The sequence below is a fragment of the Bufo bufo genome, chromosome 3 (genome assembly GCF_905171765.1).
Source record: "Bufo bufo chromosome 3, aBufBuf1.1, whole genome shotgun sequence".
NCBI lineage: Eukaryota > Metazoa > Chordata > Amphibia > Anura > Bufonidae > Bufo > Bufo bufo.
Window position 1 is genome coordinate 362298321 of NC_053391.1, and position 16856 is coordinate 362315176.

Below are 16856 nucleotides of genomic sequence, written 5' to 3' on the forward strand. Positions count from 1 at the left end.
TTTATGGATTCCACCCCAGGGCTATCACTGACTGTAAGTCTCCAGGATAATTTCTGTGATCAGAGGTAGTAGTCAACACTTTAGTAAAATCATTGTCATTGATAGTGGAAAATGTAGAAAGTCATGGTCTCAATGTTGGTCAAGAGATTGTGACATCTTTAGTCAGAGAGAATTTCAACCACTATAACATTTTATTTTTGAAAAGGGCACTAAGAGGCAAGGGTTACAAGATGTTCAAGTTTATCTATGCGTAAAGATGACTTTTAGGAATAGAAAACTTATTTACGTATGATAGTGCCAACCTGGCCCAGAGAATGAGATGTGAGATACGACTGACTTAGACACATGACATTATCTTATAAATGTGTCTTATTTATTAATAAGACATTTCAGAAATATAGCGCCCATAATGCTAAAAATGTTTTAATAGTACCAAAAACAGCATGAACTCCATCATTAAAGGGTTGATGCTATATTAACAGGATATGCCATAAATGTGTAAAAGGTGCTTCTGAGACCTCATTTATAGAGAAAACCTGGTTCCCATGGCCATCATCACTAATTTGCACCAGCCATTTCTCTCTCCCCTGTGGATGGGGAAAGCGTCCATCGTGAATCAATGCACAAGGGTTCGCCAAACGTTCATGCTTTCTGAATAGGAAGATGGGAATGAGGTGTCTGGCAGTGGTTTATTGCCCTTGGGAACAAAAGTGTTGGACATTTTGAAATCTAATTGTATGATCCTTCTTTCCCCTTAAATCTGCAGCACGTAAAAGCTGAGACACACCCATACACACTGGACTGTCTGAAAATCAGATCATCTGGGGTTTTAGCTCATGGTCAGCTGGTCACAAATTAGAATATGGGTCCATATGCTATGGATGTAACGTACTGAGCATATGAATTAGTGTTGCAAAAATGCCATGAGTATGCACGGTGCAGATATGAAGATATGCAATGGATTTTCTCATTTGCAACAAGCCCAGTATTTCTGGATTTGCCACAAATTCTCAACAGTATTGTTCTTACAACTAAAAGGAAAGATGCCAATAGTAATTTTTTAGGGGCTATTATTACAGTAAATATCTAATACATGTGTACCTTCTAAGTTAACCTAAAGAACAAAGAAGAGAAATCCGGCTCACTTCAGGTGAAGTATAATAGCTTTTTATTCCAGCGAAGTAAAATCCGTAAACAAGTGTACATAAATCAATCTACGCGTTTCAGACCTCTTAGGTATGTGGGTCGTTCCTCATGACAAGCATGTGTATGAAATGGGAGCACCTCCTTATGTATCCCAAACTAACCCCAGGTTAATGAGTATAACCTGGGAGGAGGAGACACAAGGGGGTGTTCCCATGCAAATTGACAAAGCTAAAAAAAAAACTTTAAACCAAAATCAAAGCAAACGTGAGAAAGAGACTGAGGTATAAATGCTGCCATTATAACAATAATCATAGTAATGGGTAAAAAATCAAAATTCAAAGAGAGCAATAGTCATAGGGTCAATGCATATACACAAAAAAAAAGAAAAGAAAAGAAAACGCCATGATCTCATGTCAATATTGTAAGATGACATGAGATCATGGCATTTTCTTTCCTTTTCTTTTTTTTTGTGTATATGCATTGACCCTATGACTATTGCTCTCTTTGAATTTTGATTTTTTTACCCATTACTATGATTATTGTTATAATGGCAGCATTTATACCTCAGTCTCTTTCTCACGTTTGCTTTGATTTTGGTTTAAAAGTTTTTTTTAGCTTTGTCAATTTGCATGGGAACACCCCCTTGTGTCTCCTCCTCCCAGGTGATACTCATTAACCTGGGGTTAGTTTGGGATACATAAGGAGGTGCTCCCATTTCATACACATGCTTGTCATGAGGAACGACCCACATACCTAAGAGGTCTGAAACGCGTAGATTGATTTATGTACACTTGTTTACGGATTTTACTTCGCTGGAATAAAAAGCTATTATACTTCACCTGAAGTGAGCCGGATTTCTCTTCTTTGTTCTTTGGATTTTTACCGCATCCAGGTGCGGCATCCGTGCACCACAGGTGATTCAACCACTGCAAGTGAGAGCTGCCTTACAATTTTCTTCTAAGTTAACCTAGACTTTAAAGTCATTGTACTTTCACACAATTTCATTTCATTTGATAGAGAATGGTGTAAATTGCAAATGTCTCAATCACTTCATTTAAAAAAAATATGCCTGCATCCACCTGAAAAAAAGCTGTAAAGAGTTCACTGCAGTTATCAGGGAAGGATGTCCCTAGTTACAGAGACACAGAAGACGGTTCACAGAAAAGGGAGGTATGTCAAAGCTAGCTGAGATCCTGAGCCTGAAAACAGTGTGATTTTCACCTCCTTATCTGTTCTGTGAGCTCTAGAGCCGAAAACAAACATAGTCGGACGTAAGGGAACGAAGATCACAGCAGCACAGTGCTCTCAGATTACACAGAAGGGAGACGCCCACTACTTGTGACAGAAGTGCATCTAGCTGTGCAGCTGAAACAGTGAACGGCTGAAAAGAACATTAGGGAAGCCCAAAAAGACACATAATTTCACAGTTATGATTGTTCAAAGAAGCACAGCCCTTATGTAAACCTTTTTGAAAACTCAGATACACTGTAAGTACAATGCAAGAATAATCATTTGCTTAATGCCCTCGCTATTTTATTCTCTGTGTGAATATCTATTGTGGCTCTTTCAGCTTGATGCTTGCTATGCATGTACAGTAGCTGACTGCATAATTGATCTCATAATTGATGAAATTCTCCATCGTAAGATTTTCTGTTGATTTAGCACAGTTTGATACTAGAGACATCTTGTGCACAGATATCTTACATTGTCAATTATCCTTCAACCATGAGTAGACCCTTAAATGTATTGTCCCTAGCTTGTTTCTTGTATAATTCTCTGCATGTGTTACTTTTAAATTTTGATATGGAGTTTCCCTAGAGCTCACCCTTTGCATTGCAAAGGGTGAAATCTGCACTGAAAATCTGCAAACAAGTAACATGCTGCAGATTTCAAAATCCATGCTGCAGGTCAATTTCTGAGCAGAAAATCTCTGCTCCATGTAGATGAGATCTTGAAAATCTCATCAACTCAGTTGGTACTGTATTACACTGTGGATTCTCTGCAGGAAAGTCTGCATGGAAAATCACTGTGTAATATGGACCATGTGCATGTAGCCTAGGAACTCTTCCATTGAAATAATAAAGCACAGTTTTCTTCTCCATTTCACAATTTGCTCTCATCTATATCGGCTACGCCATTTTACAGCAAAAGAAAACTGTGTGGCATCTATTTGTTTTCTGTAAAAACGACATGGAGAGAACAAAGCCAGTCTGCAGGTCGCCCTAAACAGGACTTATATGGAGTCAATTGTAATTTCCAGGAGCCGGAAAAGCTTGTTAAATGCAATGCACTCTAGACTGAGAAAAGGCTACATTTCAGGTCCCTAGGATATGATCATAGTGTAGATAAATGCTATTTCAAAGAATGCTGCTTTTAAGAAAAGTTTGTACTGAAAATGCATTCAGGAGACTCTTTATTCTGCAATTTGAGAAGAATATAACTTCCAGAAAAGCAGAACTGGCTAAGCCGAAAATTGCAGAAAGTGAATGACCACTTTAGGGTTAATGTGACAGGCTCACCTCCATTCCTCGTTCGCCCTTTTCCCCCTTTACACCTTCGGCACACTGAGAAGAAAAAATTGGTTACATTTACACTGTTCTGATATTAAGAAGAAGCCATTACACTATTCCATTGTCCACTTATAGAACTTATTTCTTATGTGACTGACACTAGGATGAGATTGCTTCCCCTTAAATCTCCACAGTGTATCTCTATAGTGTATCTGCAGATTTGTACCTTGTCTCGTACCTACCTGTAGAGGTCCATCCGCTGATGTCCGGATGCAATCTGCTCCCTATAATGAAAAAAAGAGGTTTACGAATAAAATAAGGAATAAAATGTTGTCTCTAGAATTAGGCTCTGTTCAGATCTGGGTGCATGGAGCCCTTCTGGTACAGTGAACATATCAGTAAGTGTGCTTTTGGCATACACTGGGCCGCTATATAATGACAACCCCATTTTCACTGCGTAGAAGAAGAATCTGCTGCACTTTTCTATACAGAGGGATTCAGCAAATAATGTATACATCTCGGTATATAATTTTTTTTGTTACAATGGGAGCCTATTGGCAACATATGCCTCTGTATACCTACAGTATATGATACATTCTGTCTGTGGTATATGTCGAAGGATACTACCAGTGTATACCTCCACAGAAAGGAAAAAGTGAAGTCTGAACAGGCCATTGAGACATTTGTCATGACTCATGAGAGAGATAAACAATACGTTGCAAACATACATAGTCCAAAAAACGGACCCAGAAATAGCCACAGCAACCAACATTATTGATATTAGTTCTTGGTGGAGAGGTGCATTTATACATACACAGACTTGTTAGTGTATGGTACAATAATTATGAGCAAGGAATAAAATCTGTCTGACTGCTACTCACCCGTACTCCTTTCTCTCCTTTTGGTCCATAGGCCCCAGTCTGTCCTCTTTCCCCTTTAAGACCCTGTGATGAAGCAACAGTTATCATGAGTGCTAAGATTCAAGATATTTATATAGAAAGCATTTAAATTCTGATGTTCAACCCCTGTGTTATGGGAATTTATGTTGCCTTTCAACTGCGAAATGAATGGTAGATATTTTTGGAGTTTATTGGTGCACACCCACTGTACCAGCCAACCAGTTTGGCTTAGGGCTAATTCTAAGGGTGTTCTCCTGGCAGTCCTCCAGTATTCACCAGTTAACCCCTATACAGGGATCTGGACTTATCTGCAGGGAAGCCACCAGGCAGCTATCTCTTGAGATAGATCTGGTGTGGTTGGCGGCTGACCCACAGGGTCAGAGACACCAGTGAGAAGCACTAAGGGGTCAGGCAATATGCATAGTCTGGAGACAGGCCAAGGTCAGGGCAGGCAACATACAAGTGTATGGCTGCTTTAAGACAAGCGAGTTGTACACTCCGGACACGGAGCGTGAGTAGGCAGCATCTTCTGAACTCCAAGCACTGCCGGGGTCGCATAGCATTATATTGATTTATGATGCTATGTAACCCTTAAACTTCTGGAACATATTGGACAACACTGACATAATTCTGTCAGTGTTATCCAATACATTCTAGACCTCTAAGGGTTACATATCATCATATATATACATAGCATCATATATATATATATATATATATATATATATATACAATCAATATAATGCTATGCGACCCTGGCAGTGCTGGAAGGTCAGGACGGGATAGGCTGCATACTCACGCTCCGAGTCCGGAGTGTACAACTGGCTCGTGTGAAAGCAGCCTATCTGTGAGACAAGTCCAAGGTCAGAGCAGGCGGCAATAGGGCAACCTGATAAACAGGCTAAGGTCAGGGCAGGCAGCTAGAAGTCAAATTTGGTAGTCAAGCAGGAGTACGGTACATGGGCAGTCAAACAGAGAAGCCACCTTTGCTGTTTACTAGAGCCTAGGAAACCTAAAGTGTAGGCACCCTCCCACTGGGGAGAAGGTGCCTTAAGTATTCAGGGACTGCCAGCCATAGGCTGGGGAAGAAATTGGTCGTTCTCACTGGCCAGGAGTGAGCACATGCTCTAAGGAACAGGTCGGAAGGCCTATAAAATAGGATGCAGGCCGCAGCCTGCAGCATTCACTGAAGATGCTGGTGGAACGAACCACCAACGGCTGGGGAGGACAAGAGAACAGATCCTGACTGCTGGATGAGAGGGGAAACTAACTGGGTGAGTAGCGCACTGCTCGTGCCTGTAGGGAGAAGCGGTACAGGACACCAACGCAACAGTGCCTATGCACTACACCTGAGCACTACCCTGGATACAGCAAGTTTATATTCAGAGATCTTAATATTTACCTTACTTACAGGCATAGGTGAAAACAGATGAACAGATACTGGGGGACATTACTGGGGAACATTTATCAATAATGGCATATTTTGCGCCAGAAGAATTCTTAAAGGTGGTGATTTGTTTATCAAATGGTGAATGCTATTTTTTAAATTTGTCTTTTGTAATTGCAGGCTAATAATCATTTTATAAACAAATGCCAATTTTTTTACGCCAAAGTGTTAAAATGCGACAATGCATCTATGCTCAACTGATTTTGAACATTCGACTACTTTAATGCTGATATATGACATTTAATTGGTAAAATTTCAACTTTTTGAATAAAAGTCGCATCTATTTCATCTTCTGTGCGCCTTTTTAACAATTAACACTACCACAGAAGCAAGCTTAATCTACCACTACAGTTTGGACCTTTTAAGTCAAACATAACGTAAGTTAATAAATGAGGTACAATATACCCCTATTTTGTAGCCCCGTCTACTTTGACATTCAGAAACACTTTTCTGGCGTGTTTCATTGTTTCTGGTGAAAAATACGGAGGAAACTGTTGATATATTTGGCGCAAATAAAAATGCCATTATTTTTGATGCATCTTACACCATAATTCTGGCACAGCATGTAATGTAAATGTCCCCCATTGTGTTGGCCAGCTTACCAATGCAAATTGCAATGTACAGTATGATCCACTGTGTTGGACTGGAGCAGGTTACATAGTGCTAGCTGGTGGTCTTCTGGAGGCAAGCACAAAGCCTTAGTTAACTGTGGTCATGTCTTCTGCAGGCAAGCAGAAAGTCTAGGGAAGAGTGGGCACCCCTCTGTGATGTGTCTAACAATTTATGGAGAGCATGCAGCATAGATACTGAAAGTTCTTGCTACTATATCTTTTTTTCAGGAAAAGATAACACATTAGATTAACTACATTGTATCTGCTTCTTTATTTTATTTTTAAATGAAGCAAGGATAAACTTTAGCTAGAGAGATTTTGGGCTTGCTAGGGATGAGCGAACCCATGGAAGTTATGGTTCGCCGGGTTCGAGGGTCAAAGTTCGGGGTCGGGACCTGAACTTGGCCCGAACTTGACCCCATTAAAGTCAATGGGGCGCCGAACTTCACTTTATTATTTTCCGTAATAACATGATTTTCCGTAATAACATGGTTATAACAGAAAATAATAGCATTCTTAAGACAGAATGCTAAATAAAATGGCAATTGAGGGGTTACACCCCCATCATTCTCTAAGGCTACTTTCACACTAGAATAAATGTCGGACATGTCGTAGTTTATGCCGGCAGCCTCTTTTCGTGCGCTGCCGTGCCTCGCTGGAACTCCGCCCCTGCCCCCATTATAGTCAATGGGGACAGAGTGGCAGTCTGGAGGCACACGGTCACTAGCGGCAGGACGGATCCGGCAGGCTGTTCACCCGACGGAACAGCCTGGCGGAGGTCCGTGCCGCTAGTGTGAAAGTACCCTAAATCAAAAAGTTAGGAGCACTATGAGCCAGTCTCCAGCACTGAGTGAGCACTTCTTGCTCCTTGCTTTAGCAGCTGGTGGGGTCTCAGGACTTGAACCTACACTGATCAAAACCTTTGATAACCACTATGATAAATCAAGCACAGTTATTCTTTAACTGGTGATTCCCTACTATGATGCTATCATTGTAATAAACTATTGTGGACTATAAGACGCACTTTTTTTACAAGAAAAAAATCTTGTTAAAAAATGAGTGCATCTTATAGTCTGCAGTCAGGGTGGTTCAGCAGTGGCATACCTCCATGACAGCGGCAGAGCGCTTATACAGGGCTTTGCTTGATTAAGGAGACAGCTGTCTCTCTCTCCTGCCTGACACTGATCGCAGTGTGGCAGGTAAAAAGGTCGAATGGTCATCAAGCATGTGGAAGGTACTGTTGGAAACACAGCCCCCTCTCTCTTGCAGGTTTTCATAATGCAGTAAAGAAGCCAAAAGCTCTGATTGATTACAGCTGAAGGACTGTGTAGCAAAGCTGGGTTTTTCATGTGTGTATGCAGCAGAGCTGTGTGGGTGTATAATGTGCATACTGTAGAGCTGTGTGTGTGTGTGTCTAACATGCATACTACTGAGCTGCTTGTGTATAATGTGCGTCCTGCAGAGCTGTGTGTGTGTATTATGTGCATATTGCAGAACTGTCTGTGTGTACTTGTATAATGTCATGATGATGGAGAGTAAAAAAAATACCTAAAAAAATGTATACTTTAGCAGAACAAGCATGATGGGACACTACACAGCAATGACTGGAAACACATGTACTTGGATATCTACATTTAATGAGATCACCACATGCTCCATTGCTGTTTCTCTCAGTGATCAGCAGATGTCACCCTAAGGCCTCATGTACACGAGCGTTCCATTTTTTGCGGTCCGCAAACCGTGGATTCACAAAAAACGGAAGCCACCCGTGTTGCCTTCCGCAATTTGCAGAACGGGCACCGGCAATATAAATGCCTATTCTTGTCCGCAAAGCGCGGACAAGAATAGGACATGTTATATTTTTTTAGCGGGGCCGCGGAACGGAGCCACGGATGCGGAAAGCACACGGAGTGCTGTCCGCATCTTTTGCGGCCCCATTGAAGTGAATGGGTCCGCATCCGAGCCGCCAAAACGGCGGCTCGGATACGGACCCAAACAACGGTCGTGTGCATGAGGCCTAAGGCTAACAGTGACCCCTCTACTTTAGGGTCCATTCACACATCCGTGTGTGTTTTGCGGATCCGCGGATCCGCAAAACACGGACAGCGGCAATGTGCGTTCCGCATTTTGCGGACCGCACATTGCCGGCACTAAGAGAATATGCCTATTCTTGTCCGCTATTGCGGACAAGAATAGGACATGTTCTATTTTTTTCAGGATCGGAATTGCGGACCCGGAACTGGGTCGGCAATTCCCAGAATTGCGGATGTGTGAATGGAGCCTTATTGAACCATCAGGGAAGATTGTATAAGTAGAAAATTATTTTTTTTCTAATTTTCTGTTGTGTAATCCTGGGCTGCGTCTTAAGAGTCTGAAAAATATGGTAAATAATTAAGGTTCGGTCCACATGGGATGGAAACGCTATGGATTTAACTGTAGGTTTGCACAGGTCAAATCAACATTGGATTAAGAAAACCATGTTAACCTCATCCACATTCTGGAATTTTTCCACATGAAAATTGACCTGTAGCAATGATTTTTAAATCACCAACTTCTCTGTTTTCAATTTCACTCCTCTTATAGGGTACTTTCACACTTCCGTTTTTTCTTTTCCGGCATAGAGTTCCGTCCTAGGGGCTCTATACCGGATAAGAACTGATCAGTTTTATCCTTAGTGCATTCTGAATGGAGAGCAATCCGTTCAGGATGCATCAGGATGTCTTCAGTTCAGTCTTTTTGACTGATCAGGCAAAAGATAAAACCGCAGCATGCTACGGTTTTATCTCTGGCCAAGAAAACGGAACACTTGCCTTTTTTTTTACATAGAAATGTATTAGTGCCGGATCCGGCATTCAAAATACCGCAATGCCGGATCCATGCGCAGAACGAAAAAAAGGTGAAAAAAATAAATGCCGGATCTGTTTTTCCAGATGACACTGGAAAGACGGATCCAGCATTTCAATGCATTTGTAAGACGGATCAGGATCCTGATCAGTCTTACAAATGCCATCAGTTGGCATACGTTTTGCCGGAGCTGCTTGCCGGATCACTCTGCCGCAAGTGTGAATGTAGCCTTAATCTAGTGGGGTGAAATCTAAAGTGAATACACAGCATGTGGATTTGTTATGGATTTGTGGTGAAATTGGCAAGCTGATTTGCAGCTGAAAAATCCACTGCATGTCAACCTACTGTAAGGGTTCCCAATGTAACCAGCAGTTCCTCTTGGCCTGACCACCAAATCAGTTATGTTCTCTAAGATGTCCTATTTACTATTACCCTTCATTAAAATCACAGTTGGAAGCCCCTGATGCAGCACACAACATACAGTAATTGCCATCACAGATGATAATTATAAGCAGGAGCGAAACTAGTAAAGGTGGGGCTCCATAGCAAACTTTTGATTGCTCCCCTCCCATGGCTGATCCTTCTGCCGCTGCTTTACAAGCAGCAGAGGTACACAAGTGTATAGTGTGTATGTGTATAGTGTCTCCTTTGTCCCCTGTGTATAGTGTCTCCTGCTTGCTGTGTCCTCTCTATATAGTGAGTCCTGCCTGCTGTGCCCCCTGTATATAGTGAGTCCTGCCTGCTCTGCCCCCTGTATAAAGTGTCTCCTGCCTGCTGTGCCCCCTGTGTATAGTGCCTCCTGCCAGTTGTGCCATCCTGTACCTCCTGTATATAGTGTCTGCTGACTCCTGGGTCCCCTGTATATACTGCCTTCTGCGCTCTTTCCTGTGCCCCCTGTATATAGTACATACTACATGCTGTGCCTCTCCCTGTGCCCCATGTTATATAGTGCTTCTTGCCTGATGTGCCCCCTCGATGGAATGCCTCCTGCCTGCTGTGCCCACAAGGATGTAGTGCCTCCTGCCTGCTCTTACCCCTGTAGATAATGCTTCTTGCCTGCTGTGCCACACACACACACACACACACACACACACTTGATTAATGTGCATACTGAACTGTCCCCAGTATCATGATGATCATCAATGATGCAGGCCTGATCTTTTCCGGCCAGGTCTGCTCCTGCACAACTTCTCAGGTGGTGTGATAACATGATTACACCACCTTCATTACAGAAGAGTGTTGAATCAATGTTTCCAATGTCCCTCCAGTGCTGCCAGCTGAGGATGCAGATACAACTGAGTGTAGGGGCCCCGGAAACAAGATGAATAGAGCTGGTGACCAGGTGCCTCGGAAAGGGGGCCCAAAACACTTGGCTCCTTCCCTCCTAGCGCTATCCCATGGCCAGGCCCTGCTGACTCCCCTCTCCTGATCACAGGTCAGGAGATCAGTCACTACCCCTGGGCCCTGGTGGTGGTTACCCTACCTGTGGCAGGTACTAATGTCACCAATAAGTGACAAGGAGCAGCAGGACTGTGGGAGGCACAAATTATTGTCTGTGGAGCCCGGGTTGTGCTACGGTAGTTCTGCCACTGTTAAGTGTACTGGAAAATTTTGGCCAACCAGGGTTCCATGGAAAGATGTGGTCCCCCATTGCTCAGTTAGGAATTTCTTAGCTCCACTTTAAATTCTGGGAATAAAGTGTTGGCCTTCAGCTTGTTCAATTATTCTTGGCATGGTAGGGGCAACATGTCTGAGCAATTTCATGCTTTCTCTACCTTCACACTGTCTCTGATCATAGGGTGGTGCAAAATAAACATTGAGCTAAATCTGTTTAGCAATCCGAAAATCCCTGATATATCTGCAGATTGAGTTTAGATTCTGAGCATTCACAAAATTGGCTGAATTTAGAACAAAATGATGCAATGATAAAAAATTATCTGATATAATCACTGCTGGATTTTACCATAGCTACTGCATTTCAGAGCAAAAATATCCAGCCAAAGCATTAATCTTTAACCCTTCATACAAGGTTTTAGCGCATAATGCAGTCAGACATGATTGGATATTGAGCTGGCTTCAGATACGAGAAGCAGAATGAACAAGACTAGACGGACATAACTCATCGACTGGATGGTCACCTGACATGCTGACACTTGGGACAAGAGTTGGCAGTCGTGGAAACAACTTATCCTCAAGATATAATTTTGCTGGCAGTCGCGGCAATAACTTATCTCCAACATATAATTCACATGTGGCTTGGTTTTGCTCCTGATGGAAACTCTTAGCAATAAAATGTCATAATGAATTGAATAAACATAGGCGAATATTCTCCTTCATCAGGCAAAGATTTGATTAAGTTTTAGGTTTGAACTTGCTTTTTTTTTTTTTTTAAGAAAAAAGTCCCCTTGCTTAAAGGGAGTCTGTCACCTACTTTGAGCGTTTAACACTACTCATATCACGTTATAGCACAATTGACCAACATAAAAATAGTACCTTTATTGTGTCTTTCCACAAGCTGAAAAAAAAAACTTTATAAAGATATGCAGATTAGGTTCCACAGTGCTCAGGCCCCTTTTTGATGTGCCGGCATAACCTCACCCCTTAGAGACCTCTCTGCCCTGCTCTCCTCTCCTAATTCATCCTCCTCCTCTGGCTCAGATCTAATTTGAGTGCCGGTCACCGCTGGGCCCGCGCATGTGCACTGTTAAGATCAGTGCCTCTGCCCATAGTGGGCAGAGCAGTGCACATGCGTGGGCCCAGCGGTGACCGGCGCTCGCATGAAATCTAAGCCAGAGGAGGAGGATGAATTAGGAGAGGAGGGTGAGCCAGAGGACTCCAAGGGGAGCGGTTATGCCGACACATCAGAGAGGGGACTGGGCACTTGCAGCCATAATGCCGCTCCTTGGGCACTTGCGGGATCTAATCTGCATATCTTTATAAAGTATTTTTTTCAGCTTGTGGACGTTTAAAAGACACAATACAGGTACTATTTTTATGTTGGGCAACTGTGCTATAATGTGATATGAGCGGTGTAAAATGCTCAAAGTATGTGACAGACCCCCTTTACTGTTTGAATACTTGTAGACAAGTAAATTATTCCTTTGAACCCATTGAATTAATATAAGGGTAATAGATTTTATCACAATTCTTCTTTTATATTAGAGTTAGGCCTCACATTTCCTTGTCTGTGATGACAAGATAGTCAGTGGTTCATGTCTGTGAAGGATCCGTATTTGGCCTGTGAGTCAGTTTTTGCCCTCTGTGTGTTATCTGTATTCCACTGCTTGGCTGAAAATTACTTTCCAGAGCATCTCCTACCAATGCAGGTTGGAAAGCCCCACCAGAGTACCAGAAGAACCAGAGTACCAGAAGAACTTCCAGTGGGCCCAAGCTCTCTCAATAATAAAACAAGGCCGTTAAAGTCCTATTTACACAGAGGGTGGTCCCTCAGAATCATTTCCTCTGGTGCGCCCAAAGGACTTCAGTCTGACACTGCACCAATGGTTCATGAAAACCACTGACCCATAGACTATAATGTACGTGAGGGATCGGTAATCACAGACAAAATAGGGCATGCTTCCTTGTCCATGCTTCACCATGTACCTGTGGCCTGTGGAAAACCACCGTTATGTGAATACACACATTAAAGTCGATGGATATATGAGTGATCAATATAGACCATGGACAGCACCAGTATGCAATTCAGTGACATGTGAGAGAGACCTTATGTGTTTTTTTCCTATTTGGGCACCTGGTATTTTTATCAAGACATATTAGTTATAAAGGTCACATTTCATCAAAAGAAAAATGTTTCATTACTTCGACCCCATTACACAATGTTCATCAACTGAGAATCTGGGGATCACTTCATTTATAATATTGGATGAAAATTTGTACAATGTAATGATTGTAGCAAAAAGTTGTCTCTCACATCCAAGTATATACACGGGTAAACTGCACATACAGTTAGGTCCATATATATATATTTGGACAGAGACATTTTTCAAATTTTTGTTCTGTACATTACCTCAATGGATTTTGAACAAAACAATTCAGATGCAGTTGAAGTTCCGACTTCAGCTTTAATTCAGTGGTTTGAACAAAATGATTGCATAAAAATGTGAGGAACTAAAGCATTTTTTTAACTCAATCCCTTCATTTCGTGGGCTCAAAAGTAATTGGACAAATTAAATAATTGTATATAAAATGTAAATTTCTAATACTTGGTTGAAAACCCTCTTTTGGCAATGACTGCCTGAAGTCTTGAGATCATGGACATCACCAGACGCTGTGTTTCCTCCTTTTTAATGCTCTGCCAGGCCTTTACTGCCGCGGTTTTCAGTTGCTGTTTGTTTTTGGGCCTTTCTGTCTGAAGTTTAGTCTTATGCATGCTCTATTGGGTTTAGATCAGGTGACTGACTTGGCCATTCAAGAATGTTCCACTTATTTGCTTTAATAAACTCCTGGGTTGCTTTGGCTTTATGTTTTGGGTCATTGTCCATCTGTTTTATGAAATGCAGACCAATCAGGTTGGCTGCATTTGGCTGGATTTGAGCACACAGTATGTCTCTGAAAACCCCAGAATTCATCCGGCTGCTTCTGTCCTGTGTCACATCATCAATAAACACTAGGGACCCAGTGCCACTGACAGCCATGCATGCCCAAGCCATCACACTGCCTCCGCCGTCTTTTACAGATGTGGTATGCTTTGGATCATGAGCTGTACCATGCCTTTCCCATACTTTTTTTCCATCATTCTGGTAGAGGTTGATCTTGGTTTCATCTGTCCAAAGAATGTTCTTCCAGAAGTGTGCTGGTTTTTAAGATGTTTTTTAGCAAAGTCCAATCTAGCCTTCTTATCCTTGAGGCTTATGAGTGGCTTGCATCGTGCAGTGAACCCTCTGTATTTACTTTCATGCAGTCTTCTCTTTATGGTAGATTTGGATATTGATACACCTATATCCTGCAGAGTGTTGTTCACTTGGTTGGCTGTTGTGAAGGGGTTTCTCTTCACCATGGTAATTATTCTGCAATCATCCACCACTGTTGTCTTCCGTGGGCGTCCAGGTCTTTTTCCATTGTTGAGGTCACCAATGCTTTCTTTCTTTTTCAGGATGTACCAAACTGTAGATTTTGACACTCCTAATAGTGTAGCAATTTCTCGGATGTTTTTTTTTCAGTTTTCGCAGATGAAGGATTGTCACGGCCACGGCTATGGTCATGACTCCTCAACCGCATGCGGTTGCCTGCGGTTTGGTTTTGGTCTTCAATCACAGCTGAGGGCCGCTGGTTTGTGGCCTCACCTGTGGTTGCCGCGGGCAACTAGTTGTATGGTGTTAGTTTCAGCAGAGCAGCCTGAGCGGTGCTGGGCAGCTTGCTGCATTGCATGCGGTTGCACCTAACAACCTTCATGTTGGGTGTTGTGTTTGTTTGTCTGTTGTGCACTGTGTTTTGTGTTGTGTGTGCACTAGGACTCTTCCCTTCACTGTGGCTGCCCGTGGCAACGTTTGGTTGGATGTGTACATGTGGTGGCAGTGTCCCGGCCTGCGGGCTGACTCCCAGGACATGGTAGCCACCCATGTCGTTGCCTGCGGCAACAGCCACAGTGTCATCTTAGTTTGGACACTTCCCTTTTTATGTTTCCCTTCCCTGGTGCTGGAAGGGTTAACTCCCTTTCAGTGTGTGTGAGTCACGGGGTGTGTCTGACTGTTGGGTGTGGCCTCTTGGCCTATAAAGCCTCAGTGTTTGGCTTGTCTCAGTGGGTTGCTTCAGCCATGTGTAGCTGGAGCAGCCTCCTGTGTATATCACCTGTCAGTGGGGGCCACCCTTGTGGTCATAGCTTTATCTGTGTACTTTATGTCATGATGTTCAGTTGATGTTTTCCTTTGGCTCTGTTTATTGCAACTACGGATGTCCTGGGTACCTGTGTGTTATGTGTGCTATGTCCCTTTGTGTTCTGAGGACATGAGTTGGCATGCATGGGTTCCAGTCAGCGTGGCTGTAACAGGTATGTGTGGAACTTGTTTAGTTCGCCTGTCATATGTGTATGTTGTATGTGTTCCCCCATTCCTTGCAGCTTGGCCAGTGAGACCCCTGTTTCTCCGTGTCCAGAAGGAACAGGCCGTCTTACCCTGACTCCTAGTTCAGGGACCGGTCGGAGGGTGAGTTAGGGATCCGAGGTTCCTGAGCATGGGCCCTCCTACCTTCAAGGTCGGCCCATGCAGCTAGGAGTTAGGGTCAGGTTAGGGATGTGTTAGGAGGTGACCTGCTCCCTAATCCTGTCGTCCTGGCCGAGCCGCCTAACATCTTCTGTCATCGCACGGCTGAGGGTTTCCCCCATCCTCAGCCGTGACAAGGATGGCTTGTTTCACCTGCATTGAGAGAGCTCCTTTGACTGCCTGTTTACTTCTCAGCAAAATCAACTCCAGGCCTTTTATGTGCTTAATCGAGAATGAAATGATGTAGGAATTGCCCACACCTGCCCATGAAACGGCCTTTGACTCGATAGTCCAATTACTTTTGTTCCCTTTAAAAACAGGGTGCCACATGTAAAGGAGCTGAAACTCCTAAACCCTTCATCCAATTTTTATGTTGATACCCTCAAATTAAAGCTAAAAGTCTGGACTTTATGTCAATGTCCATTATATAACTATAACTTGAATATGTTTTAGTAAACAGGTAATAAAAACAAAATTTGTGTCAGTGTCCAAATATATATGGACCTAACTGTATATGCAGAAGTCATGTACCAACTAAGAGTAGGAGACATGAAAGGGCAAAAATGCCAACTTATGCTCTCAGGTAGTGACATTGTACAAGGGAACAATAAACACCAGGCAACAAGGAAACAAACTTTTGCGGCTGAACCTACTATATTAAACTACTAGGTGGAAAATGTTTTTCTTATTTTTGTCCAGTTTCCCCATATACAAAGCTTACAAAATGGAAAAAATATTCTTGGGGATTTCACATGCTGATGTTAGTCCAAACTGCTGGAGAAAGATGCAACAAATTTATTAAGAGGCGAAAACCTCATGCACAGGGCCATTCCGTGCATTGGGGACCGCAATTTGTGGTCCACAATGCATGTGCAACATCTGTACGAATTCCGCAGAGGATCCCGACCCATTCTACTTGAATGGGTCTGTGATCTGTCCGCACCGCAAAAAATAGAACATGTTCTATTTTTTTGCGGCAAGGAGGCACAAAGAGAAACCCTGTTAAAAGTTTTTTACAATGGAACTCTATGGTGACAGATGCCACTGTATGGCATCTGTCTGTGGCATCTGTTAAGGTATACATTTTTTTGTATATGTTTAACGGATTGCAAAAATGTGATGTGAACCCAGAAAAATTTTATACCTGCTGCTGGGTTCGGTCTCCATGGCCTTCATATCCC

General features: G+C 42.7%; 1 protein-coding gene across 8 annotated transcripts in view; it reads right to left on the reverse strand.

Annotated features, from left to right (window-relative positions):
• The window catches only part of COL16A1 (collagen type XVI alpha 1 chain), a 237183-nt gene that overhangs the window by 84742 nt on the left and 135585 nt on the right, over positions 1 to 16856 (reverse strand). For all 8 annotated transcript variants that reach the window (XM_040424536.1, XM_040424542.1, XM_040424541.1 and 5 more), the window contains exons 12-14: positions 4538 to 4600; positions 3899 to 3940; positions 3666 to 3710 (exon numbers count right to left, since the gene is read on the reverse strand). In XM_040424536.1, coding sequence (XP_040280470.1) covers positions 3666 to 3710; positions 3899 to 3940; positions 4538 to 4600 — 150 coding nt within the window. The remainder of the gene's footprint in view (positions 1 to 3665; positions 3711 to 3898; positions 3941 to 4537; positions 4601 to 16856) is intronic.